At 56.1% G+C, this 20,485-nt stretch overlaps 2 protein-coding genes across 5 annotated transcripts in view; one reads left to right on the forward strand and one right to left on the reverse strand.

Annotated features, from left to right (window-relative positions):
* Positions 1 to 20,485, reverse strand: part of LOC129132016 (uncharacterized) — a 201,807-nt gene that overhangs the window by 76,264 nt on the left and 105,058 nt on the right. The window lies entirely within an intron of this gene.
* On the forward strand, positions 10,578 to 18,806 carry LOC129132019 (class I histocompatibility antigen, F10 alpha chain-like). 4 transcript variants are annotated; one of them, XM_054650995.2, is made up of 9 exons: positions 10,578 to 10,970; positions 13,452 to 13,611; positions 15,491 to 15,754; positions 16,898 to 17,173; positions 17,397 to 17,669; positions 17,755 to 17,859; positions 17,958 to 17,993; positions 18,113 to 18,145; positions 18,551 to 18,806. In XM_054650995.2, exons 1-9 carry the CDS (start codon positions 10,593 to 10,595, stop codon positions 18,562 to 18,564), a joined length of 1,539 nt encoding a protein of 512 aa, XP_054506970.2. In that variant the 5' UTR covers positions 10,578 to 10,592; the 3' UTR covers positions 18,565 to 18,806. The 4 variants fall into 4 exon arrangements, with proteins under 4 accessions (XP_054506970.2, XP_054506967.2, XP_054506968.2 ...); XM_054650992.2 differs by lacking the exons at positions 18,113 to 18,145; positions 18,551 to 18,806 and having other exon boundaries at positions 17,755 to 18,077; XM_054650993.2 differs by lacking the exons at positions 18,113 to 18,145; positions 18,551 to 18,806 and having other exon boundaries at positions 10,578 to 10,949; positions 17,755 to 18,077.

Here is a 20,485-nt window from a genome sequence, read left to right on the forward strand (position 1 = left end):
GAGACACCTGTTGCCGTTCCAGCCGCTCCTAGGCCGAGCAGCATTGCGATAGTTATACCTGTTAATATTTCCCTCTTGTGGAGCCGGCTGTTTTCTTCGAAAAGGTGGTACACCTCTTCGTCTGAGTGGTACAGGACCCTAGGGATGATCAGAACTTGAACACAAAAGTCGTTAGAGTTATCGAATTTGGCAAGAGACACGCAGGGACTCACTCCAGATCTCTGGCAAAGCCACATCCCAGATGTGGATGGGACTACCCACTTATTATTCTTCCTGTCGGGCTCAACTACTTCGGTGCAGATGTCGCCTTTCCGCTTAGCTAGGGTTGCATTGCTGAAGCATCTGCCCTGACCTGTGACTTGACTCAGGGTAATTCCTTTGCGGGGTGTGTCCCATCTGCACTGGCGAGGGGCATCGGCTGTGGAATAGCTAAAGGGGGTATCTAAAGCGACTCCTTCGTAAAAGGGGGGTTTAACATCGTAACAAAGCCAGCAGGAACCAGTTAGGTTAGGGTTAGATTCATTCAGGGATAAAAAGGTAGCTTCTAACATGCGAAGGATTGGGTTCGAGCCTGACCTGGCTGATTGGCCTATCTGGAAGGCTTCCTCATCGCCAGTCGGGACGTCGGTGACCCTTGTGGGCAAGGGTTTGGGGTAGGTCATATTTTTCCCTTTCTGTGTGCTTTTGATCACTTTGTTGGGCCCAACTGCTCTGGGTGCTGACGGTGGGAGTCTGGTAATTCGCACATTCACCCACTTTCCTGACCCTTGCAGGACTACTGTCCATGCTTTGCCCACGGCCCAGCTAGGGTGATTCGGCTGTAAAACTGTCATGTTATAGTGAGTGCATTTCCGGAATTTGGGGACTTTATGTTGGTTTCGATAGAAACTTCCCTGAAGGAAGACGGGTGTTTTGCAACCTGTGGGTGCCCAGGTGAACTGTAGGAATCTGTCGGGCTCTTGTGGGTCCCACCCAGGTCCTGACGGCCTGGCGTCTGTAACTATTGTTTCGCAGCCCCAGTGTCCACAATATCCCCACCCTGGGCGATTGCAATAACTTTTTCCTGGGTTTGAGGCTGGGCACCAGTAGGATAGGTACATGTGCGTGGCGTGAGAAGAATGGGGGTCTACCTTTTGTTGTTCTGGAAACAGGTCGGTGATGTGAAGCACGAAGGATGGGGCGTTCGGCGTGGTGATGACTCTGAGCACCTTGTCACCAGCAACATGTTGCATGATCCACCTGAAGGGCTGATGATGGTAGTAGTCTGGGCTGGCTTGTCCTCCGGCGACAAGCCCCAATAGCACAATCACGCAGAAACACCGTGTTTGCTTGGGTGTCGCCCGTGTGGGTCCCTCAGGCGCTGTCCGGCGGCTTGGTGGACTGTCACTTTCCTCTGGGAGGGGAACGTACGCATCCTGGGGACAGCCAATAAGCATGTCCTGTAAATAGAAACTCGCAGTTCTCATCAGTCTTGTCCCGCCCACTATGAAGGTCAGGCTTGATTGACCTAAGTGGACACCACCTAATTTCGCCGTCCTTTTTGACAGCTGCGTACCCTCGTCCCGTGAGCATCAACCTCCAGCCCTGTTCCCATTCACCTAGCTCATTTCTAATTGCAACCTGTGGGCCTTCCTCTAGCGCTCTGGTGGCCCAGTGTTTTTGGACGGGGCTGTTTGTTTCATCCCCCCTGGGAAACTGATTCAGTGCTAGCAAAGCGGTTGCTAGTATGCGTGCCTGATCTCCCGGGGGAATAGAATTGGCAAAACCCTCTGCTTTTGCCAACACCTCCAGCCTGGTTTTCAGGGTCTGATTCGCCCACTCTACTATGGCCTGCCCGGTACTGTTATACGGGATACCCTGTACTAATGTGATGCCCCATTTCGAGGCGAATTCTTGCACTGGTTTGGAGGTGAAATTGGAACCGTTGTCAGTTTTTATCTGCTTGGGGATGCCAAGCCACGCCATGGCTGTCAGCCAGTGCTGAATTGTGGCTTTAGAGTTAGTTTTGGGGTGTTGTGTGGCCACGATCATTCCGCTGAAAGTGTCCACCGTCACAGCAAGCCACGCTCGGGGCTTCAGCAGTTGACACAAGGTGAAGTCCGACTGCCAGATTTGTGAAGGCTTGAGACCTCTCGGGTTGATCCCACTGGTCCACAGGGGTGACTTCTGGCAGTGAGGACAGGTAGCCACCACATGCCTTGCGTCCGCTGTTGAAATCCCGCACCTCTTCGCCAGGGCCTTGGCCCCGATATGGAGTGATTCATGCAGCTGACGAGCTTCCTGCAATGTCCATACGCCTTTTGCTGCGGCGTCCGCCTTGTTGTTGCCTGTTTGGAAGTAACCTTTGATTGGGTCGTGGCTGTTGGCGTGAATGATGGATACGGTGCCCTGTCGTGAAGAGAGCGCTTCTTCCAGCATTAGGGCTGCTGTAGGTGTTGACACACCCGGTCCTGCCATGGCTAGGCAAAGCCTCGCTACGAATATAGAGTCTGTTACTATATTGAGGTGTTCATCTTTGAAAAGTCCGCACGCTAAGACCACTGCTGCTGCTTCCAGTTGCTGCACTGACAGTGTGGGGTCACACGCTTTGATGCAATGCCATTGCTCTCCTGCCTGCCACACTGCCGTTGCCGTAGAAGTCGTGGAGGAAGCGTCCGTGAAGACTGTCGGTCCTGGCTGCGGTCGGTCCTTGACCTTTGGCAGTATGTCTATGTCGACGATGGTCAGCAGCCGAGTCCAGGGCGGTTTTGCTGAGTAGGAGATTTCTCCTCCGAAGCCGGTGAGAGCAAGGGCTAGGTGCTCTGAAATTGCAGGTGACTCTGCAGACGGTTGCTTGCGAAAGGGAAGGTGTATTCTTGTCGGCTCAGTTCCTAGGTGTCTCAGGGCGAGTTTCCTGCCTTTCCTGATGAAGTTAGTGACGCATTCGACTCCTGGGGAGAATGCACGAGCAGGTCTCCCGAGGACCACCCATTGGATCGGCCGGGCCTTTTCAGAAGGCCCTTGTGCCAGTGCCCCCACTCCGCCCTTTGGCGTGAAGTGTACGTATAAGTCCAGGGGCATGGCCGGGTTCCACCTGGCTAGCGTGCCAGTGGACATTTGCTGATCGATGAAATCGAGGGAGCTCGCCGCTTGTGGTGTCAGCTCCTTGGGTTCCCAGGGGTATTGTCCCTTCAGGAGGTCATATAAGGGGTCCATGACCTCGGGGGGGATCAGGACGACATTGCGGACCCACTGCAGCGATCCCACCAGGCATTGCACATCGTGAAGTGTCCTGATATCCCGGTTGATCCTTACCTTGGGAGGAGTCACGTAGGAGCTTGTGATTCCCACTCCCAGGAAGGTCACGCAGGGTCCTCTCTTGACCTTTGCGCTTGCGATCTCGAAGCCGTTTGCCCGGAGGGTTTCTGTGATCGCAGACACCAGGTGGTCCACCTGGCTCGTCGATGGTGCAGCGACTAGGATGTCGTCCATGTATTGGATGATGGTTGCGGCAGGGTAGGAATGTCGGACTGGCATCAGTGCTCTGTCCACGGTGATCTGGCAGATAACAGGACTGTCCACTAGGCCCTGTGGAAGTACCCTCCATTGGAAACGGAGGTTAGGCCGATTACCGTTTGGAAACGCGACGGAAAAGGCAAAGCGTTCTCTGTCGTCTGGATGTAGGGGTATCGAGAAGAAACAGTCTTTGATGTCCAGCACTGCGCACGTCTGTCCTTCAGGGATAGCTGAATTCATGGGTAGCAGTGTCTGGACTGGACCCATGGGTCGAATCGTCTTGTTCACTTCTCTCAGGTCGTGGACGAGACGATAACCCTCTCCGGACCTTTTGGGGATTACAAACACAGGGGTGTTCCATGGACTGGTGGAGGGTTCTATGTGACCCTTTTGCAGTTCATGGTTGACCAGTTCCAGCAAAGCTGCCACTCGAGGCTCTGACAAAGGCCACTGCTCCCTCCAAACAGGATCTGATGATTTCCAAGTCAATTTGATCGGCAGCTGAGGGTGTACAGCAGTGGCCCCTATGATAAATTTGTAATCTTGACTCCTAGCATAGCGAGGATGTCCCTTCCTATTAGTGGTGGAGAGTTTTGCAAAATGTAGGGGTAAATTGCTACTGTCTGTTCTGGTCCCTTGTTTGTGTGAAGTGTTATAGCCACCAGCTGGGTGCTTTTCCACGCCCGGGTTTGTCCCCCCACCCCGTTCACTGGGGGGACTTCCTTAAACCGCCAATGTCTGGGCCAATGTCGCTGAGGGAGAATCGTGCAGTCTGATCTACCCAAAACTGAAGTCCTACAATGTGGGGGTCCTGACTGCCATAGAGGCGGCATGTCCCCCTCACCCTCAGGGGTTCCTTCCCTATTTTCATGGCCAGGGCCACCCAGGGGTCCCGGTTTGGGGCGTCCCCTGCTGGTCCTGTAGCGCTTGCGTTGATGATGGGGGGTGTGAGGGTACGGTTGGTGGTGCTGCATAGCTCTGCCATTGTATCACTGGCGGGGGTGCGATACTGGCTGCCTCCTGTGGGAGCATAGGGTATGAGGATCCCCTGCCCCACTGTGGGTTGGCATAGATGGGCCGTCTCGCATCCATAGCGGGAGGGGGCTGAATATGGCCCGCACGCCCCCCCCCCTCCCGTTTCCCCGGGGCCGGGATCTACAGTCCCTAGTGAGGTGACCTCTCTTCCCACAGTTCCAGCAGATCCCTCTGGGGCGCTGCTGGGGCGAGGGTGTTGCCTGGGGAAGCTGTGTCGGCTGAGGGCAGTTAGCTGCGACATGACCTGACTGACCACATTTGAAGCAGGCCATCACACTGGTTAGGGTGTGCACGGTTGCCTGAAGTGGGGCCAACTGCTCTTCCCTCACAACATGCTTAATCATGTCAGCCAGGCTGGCCCCGGCTGGTAGGGAACGCAATATATCTTTGGTTACGGTGTTACATTGCTGCCAAAGGCAGTCAGTTACCACTGGGCCTTTTGCAACAGCGGGTAAATTAGAAGAGTCCACCGCAGCCTGCAGGCGGTCAACAAATTGTGTAAAGCCTTCACTCTCCCCCTGTTTGATGGTCGACCGTGGTGTCGGTCTGGCCACCACCCTGGATGCGGCGCGTATAGCTTCTCGGGCCGCCCAGGAAGTCGCCCTGACTTCCTCAATCCAAAGCTGCGCAGCTTGTTGCTGGGGTGTGGCCACTTCGTCATGCTTCCCCAACAACCTAGATAAACTCGACCCGTGGAGTGGCTGCCCTTCCCCCGCTGTCTGAGCGAGCATGGTTGCACATTGGTCCGTCCATTCCTGTTTAAATATTATCAAGCCCGCCCCATCAAAAAGCATACGGCTTATTTGCACTATATCGAAAGGGAGTAAATCATCATTACTAAAAACACCATCCACGAGAGTGGAAACCACCCCTGAGTTAATTCCTTTTTCTGAAATAGCTTTTACTATTGTCTGAACGTCTTTGGAATTAACGGGAGTATACGTTCTTTGCTGGTTCCCCTGGGGTCCTGTAATTCTCACCGGGAAGGCATGCACCGATGCTGTGGGTGCCCATTCCGCGCATTCGATTTTGATTTTACCCCAGTCGGTGAGTTCGTATTGGGGCTGGTTCCCGGTTGTGTTAAAAGTTTTAATTGGTTTCGTCCGAAACCGCATTGATTCTGTTTTCTCTGCCTCCGAGTCGCTGCTGGACTCGGTGGGCTCTGCAGGGCAGTCTGGGGAGCTGTGGCTCCCTTCAGAGTCGGAAGTCGACTGCCAATAAACTTCCGGTCTCTGCTGCCGTTTTGTCCGGCTACGGCCCCGCTCCTCCCCTCGGGGGCGGTGCTGATGCCGCTGCCGGTGCCGCCCCCTGGGCTCGCCCTGCCTCCCGCAGGGAGGGATCTCTCCCATATATGGTGGCATCAGTGGGCACGGCTCCTGAGTGAGTGCCCGCCCTCCGTCGCACCCCCACGCATGCGCGTCTGCTGGGACCCACGGCTCTCGGCCGGGCATGGGCTCAGCGCTGGTTTCCCGCGCATGCGTGTCCGCGGTTGGCCGCGGTTCTGGGTTCTTCCCGCCGCAAGCCGGCGGGCTCCACCCCTCTTCCCGGCCACCCGCGCCATATTCAAACGGGTAGGGCGGCGGATCCCCTCCGCCGCTCGCCCGCGCGCCAGCCCTCTCGATATTTCGGGCTTCTGCCGCCAGCCCCTCCCAAAAGGACCGTGCGAGTCCCTCCGCTTCTTGCGCTAAGTCGGCTGCCGGTGGGGAAGGGTTGGGCGAGGGGTCCGCGGGCACCCCGCGGGGCTCCAGAGGTGGTCTGGGCCCCGGCGGGTCCCCCGAAGGGGTCAGGGGGTCCCCCGGGGGCTCCGAGGGCTCCGGGGGCTTTGGGCTGGAGGAGGGATGGGATGCGCCCGGCCCCCCCGTCTCCCCGCTCTCAATCGAGTCGCCACCAGGGGGGTTTCGTGTTATCGCCCCCTCCCCCAGCTGTGGCGCGATTAACAAACAGGAACGCGCGGCATTCCACGTCTCCTGTTCTTCTAATGCTTTGCGTAGGGCTGCTTCTGCCTTCCCCCACGCTTTCAGGCTTTTGCTGCTGCCTGTGGCTTTTGTGTCCTCTGCTAGCGCGACAGTACATTTCTGCCACACCTCAGAGTGCAATATATCTATGGGTCGAGAAATGACCCCAATCTCTAGGAGTCTCGTTAAGGCGAGATTAAAATTCCTGAGTTCACATTTGATTCCCCATGTAACAAACTTACGACCTTCGCTATCGCTTCCATACGAATCGCGGGTCTCTGGGGCGTCCCCCTTCTTCACTATGGCCGTTCCGGCGTTGAGTGCTGTCCCCTGGCCAGGAGTACTCCCGTCGCCCGGACTCGTCCCGATCCCGGGTTTCGGCACCACTATGTTGCCTTCTTGTGAAGGCCACGGCGACCTGGTTTCAGGGTCCAGCACTTCGATCTCCTCCGTGGGATCCCTTGTGGCCAATAACGGACGCTGACACCAATGTGGTGGACGGTTAAAGGCATTTATTGAGGGGTCTTAAGGGTATTTATGGACTAAGGGGTCTCTCTACGTCAGACAGGGGTTTGGCTATACTTTCTAAGGTTAGTATGGAGTGGAAAGTTACTGGCATGCATAGGTTAGGGGGGCTACACGTCTGGCTACATTCCAAGGGTGATCCTTATCTATGGGGAGGGGGGTAGAAGGATTCCTGTAACTTTCCGTTACAGCCTGAAATCTTCCGAACGCCTGTCCCTGGCCTACCACAGACCCCACCCTTTTTGGCAAATCTGTCATAGGGGACATAGGAATAAGTAACTAGAAATATAGAGGGGGGAAGAACATCTAATTCAAGTAGACATGAGATTCACTTAAATCTAGAATTGGGAGAGGAAGCCACCTTGAGTCAACTTGCATTAAAATGATTTGATGAACAAAATGGGTAAAAGGGGGGAATTGTAATGAGTTAATGTCTTAGTTTGTTCATCAAGTTGCTAAAAAGACTATAAAAAGGGGAAAAGCCAATAAAAACCGCAAGGATAGATGTAACCAGTTAATATGTTGCAAGATGAATATAACGGGCTAATGTACTGCAAAATAAATGTCATAAGGCTTAAACCGCAAACTGTCAGAAGCTAATATGCTGAAAGGCTAACTAAGCAATGTGTAACTCTATGTAGCTATGTGCCTATATATGGTAAAGGCTATTGTAAGACCTCAAGGAAGAGGACGGGAGCCTTCGTCCAGGCGACCACCAGAAGGCAGAATAAGACCCCCTAGCAACTATCGGCACAGACGCAGAGAACACCGGAAGGACACCCAACAACAACAGATAAAAAGGAGGACTGAACTGCCAAGGGGTGTGGGCCGTTGGTGGAGCTGTGACTCCCCGGCTACACCCAGCGCTCCCGGGTGGGTGCAAGCCTTTTGTTGGCTTCACCCAGTGCTGTAATTTGCCTATTATCGCTTGCTCTATCAATTAATAAATTACATTTCATTTGGACTCACTTGTCGGTGATTGATTCCTCACCGCAACTTATAACAAATGGCATCATTAGACTACAAGCTGTCCTCGGAATAACCAACCAGACAGCTCCAGCTCCTGACCTTCCTGCTGAGCAATCCACTGAAATGAGGAACACAACATTTCACCATGGCATGGGATCAGATCATCTGTTAGCAGAAAAAAGAGGCGTTTGTGGAAAATTAAATGACTCAAACTGCTGTTGGCAAATAGATGACAAAGGAAAAGTGGTGGAAAAAAAACCACAACGGAAACAAAAAAGCAGCTCATGTATTGGTCCAAATGTGAAAAGGACGGGAATGGGACACGGTTTTGTGGTTCCGTGGCAGAGCATGGGTTAAACGAATGCTGTTTCTGCTCTCCTGTGCTACAGCAACTCTCACCTTTTTACCGTGCTCCACACCTTGAGAGTGCAGCTCATTCAGCAGCTGAGCGAGGGGATGCAGGTGGCAGCCAGGCCTCCTGATCCAGAAACGGCTACAGAAGGACAGGGAATGAGGGCACTGAGAACACTCCCAAAACAAAGAGGACTCAGGAAAAGAAACTGAGTCAATGGCAATTAATATTTGTAAAGACAAATATTGAAAAAAAAACAATAGGAGGAGGGATTGCAAGGAATAAAATGAATGTGTCTTTAGAAAAAGAGATGGTGTGAATCTGCTTGGAGATTGGGTGGGGGACTTGTAGAGTTTTAAAAGAGTTCCTAATTGACACGGACTGCTGCTCAGCCAAGGTCCGGCTAAATTCCTGAACTTTAAGGGGAAAAACAAAGACTTAATGCAGTTATGAATTTAGGGTGTTTATACTAAAGCGGGGTGCATAGTAAAGAGCACATACAGTAGGTAGATCGAGCAGCCTTGTACCTTCCAAGTACCTGAGCCAGTGGGGAAAGGGAGAGGGAGAAGTGGACAGGAAATTAGGATAAAAAACAAGGCTACGTTTTAAAGACCTCCTGGGAAATGCCCCACGGCCTCTCCCTCTGCTCAGCAATAAAGTCACTTGTACAGGACTCCTCTGTCTCCTCGGGGCACAGAAACCTCCGGCCACGCGAATTTCCCTGCACAGCCCCGGGCACGGGGCAGCCGCCTCTGTCCCAGCCACAGCAACCGGGCCGAGCCAGCGCTGCTCCGGCAGCGGCTCCTGCCGAGGCAGCGGCCGCAAGGAGACCGCGGGCAGGGGATGCCCGAGAGAGGCCCCGAGCCCCTGGGAAGCCCCTGCAGAGCCATGGAAGCGGCTCCTGGCGGCACCTGTGAGCCCGGGGGGGATCCTCGTGGAGCAGCCCGTTCCCGAGGGACCGTGTCCCGTGGGAGGGACCCCAGGCTGGAGCAGGACGAGGATTCCTGTCCCTGAGGGGAGGCTGTGACATGACCGGGCTCTGACCCCCATCCCCTGCGCCTCTGGATGGGGAGAAGGGAGGGAATGCAGGATGGAGTTAAGCCCGGGAAGGAGAGAGAAGTGGGGGGAGGATATTTGCATAGGAATTATTTCAGTTCTCATTCTCTTGCCCTAGTATGTTTGATAATAAATTCAATTAATTTCCCCAAGTCAAGTGTGAGAGGAATGATGGATTTTGTCCTTACAAACAGGCTGTGGGTCTGCTGGTAGATCAAACCAGCACTGAGAGATAAAAGAAACAATGGGAAAGATTCCACTGATTGATGAACGGGAAAAGATATTTGCTTTTACAAACAAACTTTAGGTTTGCTGATAAATGAAATTGAACATTGAAAGGTGAAAGAAACAATGAGGGAAAACCCTAAATTCCATAAGAATTAAAAATTAAAAGGGAGGGTTATACATTAAAGGGAAATCTTCAGTATCGGGCGTATCGGGAAGCCTGAACCTCTCACGTACCTCAGCCAATGGGGAAAGAGAGAAGGGAAATGCGGCCGGGAAACTGGGATAAAAAGGGAGGCTGCGTCCTCCAAAAACTGGAGAGACCCCAGGGGAATGCCCCATGGCCTCTCCCTCTATTCGAATAAAGTAAAAGGACTCCTCTGTCTCCTTTTTGAACATAAACCTCTGATGTTTGTGGATTAATTTTCCTGACAAGTGTGTTGCGCCCGTCACCAGTGATTGAACTGTTCCAACCCTTACCCAGACCCTCGAGCCTTTCCTTACGTGCTCTGTTCCCTGCCCAGGGGGAGGAGGGAAGTGACAGAAAGGTTTTGGCGTCTCTCCAGCATCCCCGGCTCCGGCCGGGGCTGCAGGTGGGTCCCTCTTCCGTCCCGCACTCACCCCAGCTCCCAGCGCCCTCAGGGCCCGGTCACGCCGGGCTCCCGGCGGTTCGGGGCAGCAGCAGCGGCTCCTTCGCCTCCTGCCCGGGCCGGGCCCCGCGCCAGCGCCGCTCCTCAGCCGCGGCTGCCGGGAAATGCCGGGAGTTCGGGGAAAGGGAGACGAGGCAGTGCCGTGTGCAGAGCCCGCCCCTCGCTGCGATTGGCTGATTCTGCCATCACTCCGCGATCTGGCCGCTGATTGGTCAGAGTCGGGCTAAGCACGGCCCCCGGTGCCGCCCTGAGGGCGCCCCTGGCTCGGCAGAGCCGCCATTATCGGAGCGTCCGTGCGGGCCCGGGAGGGGCGGCAGCGGCCGGAGCCTGATGAGGTGGCGGCGCAGCTCGGAGGCGGCCCCAGCGCAGCCTCCGGGGACGGGGCAGCCCCCTCTGTCCCAGCCACAGGAACCGGGCCGAGCCAGCGCTGCTCCGGCAGCGGCTCCTGCCGAGGCAGCGGCCGCAAGGAGACCGCGGGCAGCCGCTCCCGCAGCGCCCTCACGCCAGCGGCAACACGCGCCGGACACGGCACAAGGAACCCGCCTGAGCCCCCTGCCGCCCCCGAGGCCCGCAGCGAGCCCCGAGCCCCCGCACAACCCAGCGCGGCTCCCACCTGCGCTGCGGCCGCCTCCCAGCTCCGCCGCCGCCTCCTCACCGGTGGGTCCCTGGATGATCCGGTCACTCCCAGTATGTTCCAAATCGCTCCCGGTAGGATCCCAATTGCCCCCAACACGGTCCGAGTGGCTCCCAGTCATGCCCTGTATGATTCCTTTCAGTAAGAGAGCCCAGTGTGGCCCCAGTCACCTCCAGTATGAGCCCAGTCACACCTTACCCGATGCCATTTGCCCCTGCTGTGGTCCCAGTTGCTCCCAGTATAAGTCCAGTCACCTCCAGTACGATCCCAGTTACTCCCAGTACTATGCCAGTCATTCCAAGTGTGACCCCATCAGTCCCAGTATGATCCCAGTATGACCCCAGCATGGGCCAGCTGCTCCCAGTATGATCCCAGTTGCTCCCTGCATTATTCCAGTTTCTCCTCTTTGCCCTTACTACAGATCTGATCACTCCCAGTATGATTCCAGTCAGTCCCAGGATGATCCAAACCATTCCCAGTCCCTCCCAGTATATCTCAATTGTCTCCTGCATGCTCCCAGTAGCCCTCAGTGTGGTCCCAGTATATCCCAGTATGACCCCTGGTGCCCCAGTTCTGCTCCCAGTGGGTTCTTTTCCCAGTCTCTCCCAGTCCCTCCCCAGCAGCTGCTGCCGTTTCCCAGATCCTGCCCCCCCCCCCCCCCCCCCCCCATTCCCGGGCACTGGGACCCCCCTGTACCCCCTTATCCTGCACCAACACCCCCTGTACCCCCTTATCCTGCACCAACACCCCCTGCACCCCCTTTCCCGGGTATCCTCCTCTCCCAGCCCCTGGATCCCCCGTTTCCGTGACCCTGGGGACCCCCGGGCCCCCATTCCTGGCCAGCCCAGGGCACCTCAGCCCCAGCCTCCCTTTGCTGGGAAACCCGGCCTGGGCACGGGGCTCTGCGGCCGCTCTGGGATTTATGGTCCCCCAGAAGAAAGGGAGAGAACAGCAGAGAGAGAGAGAGAGAGAGAGAGAGAGAGAGAGAGAGAGAGAGAGAGAAGGACTTACATTTCCAGGCACCGGGAACCCCCTAAACCTCCATTCCTAGGCAGAGAACATTTTGGGTCCTGTGACCCCTCTCAGTCCCCTTACCCAGCACTGAGACCCCCCTGAACCCCCATTCCTGAGCACGGGGACCCCCTTGAGCGCCCATTTCCGCCCACCCCGACCCCCCTGTACCCTCTTCGGCAGCATCAGAACCCCCCTGAACGCCCTTTTCTGGTCATCGGCGCCCCTGGAACCACCATTCCTGATATCGGGACCCCCTTGAACCCTGAATTCCGGGAAGGAAACTCCCCCTGAACCCGCATTCCCGGGCACGGGAACCCCCATTTCCGGGCACCGGGATTCCCCTGCACCCCCTAATCCGGGAATGGGACCCCCCCGCACCCCCGTCAGTGCTCTGGGACCCCCTGCACCCCCATTCCCGGCCATCCCGCCCTTCCCAGACCCCAGACCCGCCCTTTTCCTCGGCTTTTGCACCCCCGATCTTCCAAATTTCTGCGTCTCCCCCGTTCTCCATTCCCGGCGCTTCCTGGAAGGGGTTCCAGGAGGTCCTGGAGGGTCCCCCGGGGTCCCAGCGAGGATCCAGTGGGATCCAGATGAATTCCCTGGAATTCCCCTTTTCCCCGTCTCGCTTTCCCCAGCACCGGATCGCAGCCAGGCCATTATCTGGCACCAGGACCCCCCTAAACCCCGATTCCCGGGAAGGGACTCCCCCTGGGAGAGTCCACTTCCAGAGATCCCCATTGCATCCCCTTATGCAGCATCAGGACCCCCTGAACCCCCATTCTGCTGCACCAGGACCCCCGTGCACCCCCATATCCATGACTGGAACCCTCCCAAACCCTCCATTCTCAGGGACAGGGACCCCCCCTGCAGCCCCTTATCAAGCCCAGGGATCCCCCTGCACCCCCTTTCCCGGCCCTCCCCCTCTCAGAGACCCCAGCCCCCGCTTTTCCTTGACCCCAGCACCCCCTGCACCCCCACTCCTGCCTTCCCCAGCCCTCACCCACCACCTTCCTCAACACCGGGGGCCCGTGCACCCCCTTTCCTGGGCACAGGGACCCCCTGCACCCCCCATTGCCCTCAGCCCCCTTTCCTTGACCTGGGACCCCCTGAACCTCCGTTCCTGGGCATGGGACCCCCCTGCACCCCTGATCCGGGACTGGGACCCCTCCTGGACCCTCCTCACGTGTTCTGGGACCCCCTGCACCCCTCCCCGCCCCTCCCGCCCTTCCCAGAGCCCCGACCCGCCCTTTTCCTTCACCTTTGCACCCCCAGATCTCCCAAATTTCCGGGTCCCCCCAGTTCTCCATTCCCGGCGCTTTCTTAAAGGGGGGTCCCAGGGGTCCCAGGTGGTTCTCAGAGGGCACCAGGGCGGTCGCAGCGGGGATCCAGAGGGATCCTGAAGGATTCTCTGGAATTCCCCCGTCCCCTCCTCTTCCCCGCCCTCCTCGGTCCCTTTCGCTTCCGCGTCCCAACCTGCGAGACCTGGATCTGCCCGGCGACCGGTGACGTCACTAGCAGATCGTGCTTCCATTGGCGGGCAGGAAATAGCAGCGCCAATGGCGGGGCCGGAGGCGGCTTTGAGGGCGGGGCCAGGGCTGTGGGCGGGACCGCAGCGGAGCAGCGCCATGGCTCCGGCGCTGGGTCTGGGACTGCTCTTGGGGCTCCTGGGGTTCCTGGGGGACCCGGGGGGCGCGACCAAAGGTGAGTGGGAAACCCGGAACCGGGAAGGAAACCCCCTGAATCGCAATTCCGGGGCACCGGGACCCTCCTGAACTTCCGTGTCCGAGCACCGGGACCCTCCTGAACTTCCATTTTCGGGCACCGGGACCCTCCTGAACTTCCGTGTCCGAGCACCGGGACCCTCCTGAACTTCTATTACCTGGCATGGAAACCCCCCATAGCCCCATTTTGGGTCCTGTGACCCCCCTCCATCCCCTTCCCCAGCACTGGGACCCCCCTGTACCCCCTCATCTGGCACCGGGACCCCCCCTACCCCCATTCCTGGGCAGGGAAACCCCCCTGAACCGCCATTCCCGGGCATGAGAATCCACTGAGCCCCCATTCCTGAGCATGGGGACCCCTTGAGCGCCCATTTCTGGGCACAGGGACCCCCCTGTACCCCCTTCCCCAGCACCAAGACCCCCTGAATCGCCATTTACGGGCACTGGGGCCCACTTGAACACCGAATTCTGGGAAGAGAATCACCTGAACCCCCATTTCTGGGCACGGGGACCCTCATGAACGTTCATTTCCTGGTAGTGGGACCCCCCTATACCCCCTTATCTGGCCCCGGGACCCACTGAATCTCCCATTTCTGGGGATCAGGATCTCTTTGAATCCTGAACTGAGGCACGGGAACCCCCCTGCACCCCCTTATCCAGGACTGGGATCCCCCCTCACCCCTGTCAGTGCTCCGGGACCCCCTGTCCCCCTTTTTGGGCATCCTGGTTTCCCCAGATCCCAAACCCTTTGGACCTTTTCCTTGACCTTTGGACCCCCCAGATCTCCCAGCTTTGTTTCCTCCCCATTTTCCACTCCCACTGCTTCCCGAAGCGGGATCCCAGAGGGTCCCAGGGGGGTTGCAGCGGATCCAGATGAGCTCCCTGAAATTCCCCCATCCCCTCCTCCCTGCGTTCCCCCGGTCTCTTTCCCGTCTCCCAAGCTGCGTCCCCGGGATCCGCCCGCCTCTCCCAGCCCCAGACTTCCCTTTCCGTGACCCAGGGACCCCCTGGAGCCCCATTCCTGCCTTTCCCAGCTCCCAGACCCCACTGCCCTCAACACCGGGGACCCCTGGATCCCCTTTAGTGGGTGCAGGGACCCCCTGGATCCCCCATCCCGCCTCTCACAGTCCCTTCCTTGAACCTTGAACCCTTCCTGGCTCTCCTGGTTCCACTTCCCGACCCTTGGACACCCCCAGACCCCCCAGGCTCTGCGTCCCTCCAGTTCTCCATCCCCTGTGCATTCGGTGGGGAGGTCCCAGGGAGTCCAGGAGGGTCCCAGGGGGGATTCTGGGCCCCAGGACCCCCCTGAATTTTCAGTTCTGGGCACTGGGACCTCCCTGCACCCTCTTATCCAGTACCAATTCCCCCCTGCACCCCCTTTCCCGTCCATCCCGCCTTCCCCAGACCCCTCTTTGTCTCTGAGACCCCCTGGACCCCCATTCCTGCTTTTCTCAGCCCCCAGCTCCTCATTTCCTCTGCATCAAGGACCCCTAAGCCTCCCATTCCCTGGTCTCCCCACCTTGTGACCCCTTTCCTTGGCACTGGGGACCCCTGAACCCCCCATCCTGCCTCTCCCAGCCCCTGTATCCCCCTTTCCTGGGCACGGGATCCCCTGGAACCCCCATCCCACTTCTCCCAGTCCCTGCACCCCTCACCCCTTCCATAACCCTGGAACCCCCTGAGCCCCCATTCCTGGACACCAGGACCCCCTGCAAGCCCTTTCCTGTTCATCCCACCTCTCCCACCCTGTACACCCTTTCCTTGGCCCCAGGATCCCCAAACCCCTTCCCAGCTCTCCCAGTTCCCCTTTCATTGATCCGTGATCTCCTCAATCCCCCCAAATCTCCGTGTCCCCCCAGTTCTCCACTCCCTGCGTTACCTGAATGTGGCGGTGTCAGAGCCCAGCGCGGGGATCCCCCAGTTCATGGATATTGGATTCGTGGATGGGATCCCCTTCATGCGCTTCGACAGCGAGCGGGGCCGGGCAGAGCCGCTGACACAGTGGATGAAGGATGGAATCGAGCTGGAATATTGGGATAGGGAGACCCAGATTGCTGAGGGGAACCAGCACGTGTATGCCAGGAACCTGGAGATACTGCGGGAGCGATACAACCAGAGCAGGGGTGAGTGGGGGGATCTGTGGGGCTGGGATGGGATCTGTGGGGTTGGGATGGGAACTGTAGAGCTGGGGTGAGGATCCATGGGGCTGGAATGGGAACTATAGGTCTTAGATGTGGATTCACAAGGCTCCAAGGGGCTGAAAATGGGGATCCATTAGGTTGGGATGGGATATTTTGTGATCCATGGGCTGGGATATGGATCCATGGAGCTGGGATGGGATCTGTGGGGCTGGGATGGGATCTGTGGGGCTGGGAAAGGAACTGTAGGGCTGAGATGGGGATCCATGGAGCTGGGACAGGATCTGTAGGTCTCAGGTGTAGATTCACAGGGCTCCAAGGGGCTGAAATGGGGATCCATTAGGCTGGGATGGGATAGCTTGTGATCCATGGGACTGGGATGGGATCTGTGGGGACAGGTTGGGATTCATGGGGTTGGGATGTGGATCCATGGGGCTGGGATGGGATCTGTAGGGCTGGAATGGGATCTGTGGGGCTGGGATTGGATCCATGGGGCTGGGGGGAGGATATTTGCGTAGGAATTATTTCAGTTCTCATTCTCTTGCCCTAGTATGTTTGATAATAAATTCAATTAATTTTCCCAAGTCAAGTGTGAGAAGAATGATGGATTTTGTCCTTACAAACAGGCTGTGGGTCTGCTGGTAGATCAAACCAGCACTGAGAGATAAAAGAAACAATGGGAAAGATTCCACTGATTGATGAACGGGAAAAGATATTTGCTTTTACAAACAAACTTTAGGTTTGCTGATAAATGAAATTGAACATTGAAAGGTGAAAGAAACAATGAGGGAAAACCCTAAATTCCATAAGAATTAAAAATTAAAAGGGAGGGAAATCATGGGGCTGAGATGGGATCTGTAGGTCTCAGGTGTGGACTTACAGGGCTCCAAGGGGGTGAAATGAGAGTTCATTAGACTGGGGTAGAATATCTCGTGATCCATGGGTTGGGATTGGATTCATGGAGCTGGGATGGGATCTGTGGGGCTGGGTTGGGATCCATACGGCTGGGATGTGCATCCATGGGGCTCCAAGGGGCTGAGATGAGGCTCTGTGGGTCTCCATCAGACTCTGGGGCTCTGTGGGGCTGGGACACAATTCCATGGGTCTCTGTGGGTACAATCCCCCCAGGTCTCCACACACTGCTGTGGGTTTACGGCTGTGACCTCCTGTCCGATGGGAGTGTCCATGGATCCCGCCGGAATGGCTACGATGGGCGGGATTTCATCTCTTTTGACCTGGAATCCAGGAGATTTGTGCCAGCCGACAGCGCTGCTGAGATCACCAGGAGGCGCTGGGAACAGGAAGGGACCATGGCTGAGGATTGGACGAATTACCTGAAGCACGAATGCCCAGAAGAGCTCCAGAGATTCATTGGATATGGGCAGAAGGAGCTGGAGCGCAAAGGTGGGAGCAGCATTCCTGTGAGGGATTTGGGAATGGAGAACCTGAGAAATGGGAATTCCTGTGGGAATTCCATGGGCAGATCTCATCTCCATCCCATTCCTGTTGGAATTCCATGGGTAGAGCTCACCCAATCCCATTCCTAGGGAATTCCATGGTCAGATCTCACCCCAGACCCATTCCAGTGGGAATTCTATGGATGTCCATTACCATTATTCCATTCCAGAGCCCCCTGATGTCCATGTGTCCGGAAGAGAGGAACACGGGACGCTGATCCTGTCCTGCCACGTGTACGGATTCTACCCCAACACCATCGCAGTCAGCTGGATGAAGGGGGGTGAAACCTTGGATCAGGAGACGGAGTGGGGCGGGATCGTTCCCAACAGCGACGGCACCTTCCACACCTGGGCCAGGATCGAGGCGCTGCCGGAGGAGCGGGAGCAGTACCGGTGCAGGGTGGAGCATCCCGGAATGCCAGAGCCCGGGATCTTCGCTTGGGGTGAGGCTGGGAATGTGGGGATTGGGAATTTGGAATTCCTAAATGGGGATTCCCCTCCCTCTCCTCACTATCCCGCGTTTCCCAGAGCCGACATCTGGCGGGAATCTCTTCATGGTGGTTGCTGTGTCTGTCATCGCTGCCATCCTCATCCTCATCTTCATCGGATTCGGCGTCTGGAAGCTCCAATCCGGTAACACACGGGATGGGGGTCGGGAAGGGACACGGATCCACCCAGCACCGTTCTGGGAATCCTGTGCCACCAATTCTGATCCCACTTTGTTTCCACAGGGAGGAGGGACAGGAATGGATACAACCCAGCAGCCGGTGAGTTCCAATGGCGGATCCAGCTCTGGATCCCCTCTGTGTGGATCCCAGGATGGATCTTGGGGTTAATCCCAGTGTGTGATCCGTGCTGGAATCTCATGGATCTTCTCTTTCTGCAGGAAAAGATGTGGGAACCAATGGCTTGAGCACAGGTACGGAGCAGGATCAGGGTGGGATCCCAGAGGGGGATCAGGGCAGGATGGATGGACTGGGATCAGGGAGGGATTCTGGATCAGAGCAGGGTCCAGAATGGGATCAGGTGGAATTGTAGAGCGGGATTTGGGCTGGATTCTGGAGCAGGATCAGGAGGGATGGAATGGAGCAGGATCTGGTTGGGGTTCCAGAGAATGACTGGGGCAGGATGGATGGGGCGGAATGCGGTGGGATGGATGGAGCAGGGTTGGGGCAGAATGGATGGAGTGGGAGCAGGATTGCAGCAGGATTGGGGTGGGATCATGTGGGATTCTGGAGCAGCTCCTGCTCTCCATGGGCTCCAGCCAGGTCCATCCTGTGGAATGGGGACAGGGTGACACCATGACCCTCTCTCATCCTGGCAGGAATCACTGCCTGAGCGATCCATGGAGCTGGATCCTGCCCCTTCCCTCTTCCCCGGAAAGCCGAGAGCTGCCAGCAGAGCTCATCCCACTGCTCCCACCCACCCCCGCAGCTCTTGCTAACAGATCCATTTCCCATTTTCCACTGTCATAAAGGCAAGAACCACAAATATTCATAATGCTTCACTTCTGGTGTGAAATTATCCTGCTTTGGGCAATAAATCCTGCTTGGGGCAATAAATCCGGGTTCCCTCCTCCAGTGTCTGGCAGTTCATCTCTGGGAGCCAGGAATAGGAATGGGGTCACTGGGACAGAGATGGAGACACTGGGAGCAGGGTGGGGACACCAGGAGCAGGATGGGGACATGCCAGCCATGCTCCATCCCCCTGGATTCATTTCCCACTCCATGTCCCATGTCTGAGGTGTCCCCAGGAGGGTTTGGCTGCGTTGGGCTCCTAGAGGGCCAGTGCCAGGCCTCGTTGTCCCCAGTGGTCCTTGAGTGTCCCAAACTCAGGGTTCAGGATCTTGGAGAGGTTCTCTGGCCATGGCCATGGCCATGACACAAGCACGAGATGGCCATGAGATGAGAATGACCATGAGTGACACAACCCTGAGATGACCATGACCATGGGATGACCATGACTGTGACCATGACCATGACAGAACCACAACCCTGACCATGAGATGATTTGGACCAAGAGATGATCATTGGTTGGCCATGGCACAACCACAGCCTTGAGGTGACCCTGACATGATCATGGCCATGAGGTGACAATGAAGTGACAATGTCATGATTGTGAGATGACCATTACAGTGAGATGACCCTGAGCATGAGATGATGGTGATCAGCAAATGACCATGACCATGTGAAGGCCATGAGATTACTGTGACCATGAGATGATCACCACCATATGGCCCAACCACAGCTGAGAGATGACCATGATAAGATTGTGGCAAATGAGTTGAACGTGAGATGATCATAAAATGACCATGACACAACCAGGACCATGGGATGACCATTACAATGAGATGACCATGACTGTGAGATGACCATGAGCATGAGATGATTGTGACCAAGAGATGACCATGAGATGATCGGAACACACCATGGCCATGTGTGATCATGGTCATGACATGACTGTGAGATGACCATTACAGTGAGATAACCATGAGAATACTGTGATGGTCATCAGGAAATGACCATCACCATGAGATGGCCATGAGATGACTGTGACCATGACACAACCATGATCATAAGATGACCACTACAGTGAGATACAACTGTGACCATGAGATCACCGTGACCATGAGATTGTAGTGATCAAGACATGACCACAATGCAACCATGGCCATGTGGCGATCAAGGCCATGAGATCACCTTGACTGTGACCATAATACAACCACAACCATGAAATGATCAAGATCATGACAAGATTCAAGAGCTGACCAAGAGATAACCATGACCATGACACAACCACAGATGTAAGATGACCATGATGTGATTGTGGCCATGAGTTGACCATGAGGTAACAATGAGATGACCATGACATGGCCGTGAGATGACCATGACATGACTGTGAGCATGTGATAACTGTGACCAAAGACCATGAAATGACCACAACACATCATGGCCATGTGGTGATCAAGGCCATGAGACAATTGTGAGATGACCACAATCATGACATGATTATGACCATGAGATGATCGTTACAATGAGATGACCATGACCATGGAATAACCATGACTGTGACACAACCATTGCTTTGATGATGTAATTGTGACCATGAGATGACCATGAGATGATCATGACTAAATTATGGCCATGGGGTGATCAAGACCATGAGCTGACCTTGACCATGCAATGACCATGATACAACCATGACCTTGAGATGACCATTACAGTGAGATGACAGTGAGCATGAGATGATGGTGATCAGG

Source organism: Agelaius phoeniceus, chromosome 27 (genome assembly GCF_051311805.1).
Source record: "Agelaius phoeniceus isolate bAgePho1 chromosome 27, bAgePho1.hap1, whole genome shotgun sequence".
In the NCBI taxonomy this organism is placed as follows: domain Eukaryota; kingdom Metazoa; phylum Chordata; class Aves; order Passeriformes; family Icteridae; genus Agelaius; species Agelaius phoeniceus.

Excerpts from the sequence above, each read along its gene's own strand:
- LOC129132019 (XM_054650992.2), top strand. The coding sequence starts at position 10,593 with ATGAGGTGGCGGCGCAGCTCGGAGGCGGCCCCAGCGCAGCCTCCGGGG. Across the intron at positions 15,755-16,897 it reads GCGATACAACCAGAGCAGGG|GTCTCCACACACTGCTGTGG; the intron begins GTGAGTGGGGGG and ends CAATCCCCCCAG. Across the intron at positions 17,174-17,396 it reads GAAGGAGCTGGAGCGCAAAG|AGCCCCCTGATGTCCATGTG; the intron begins GTGGGAGCAGCA and ends ATTCCATTCCAG.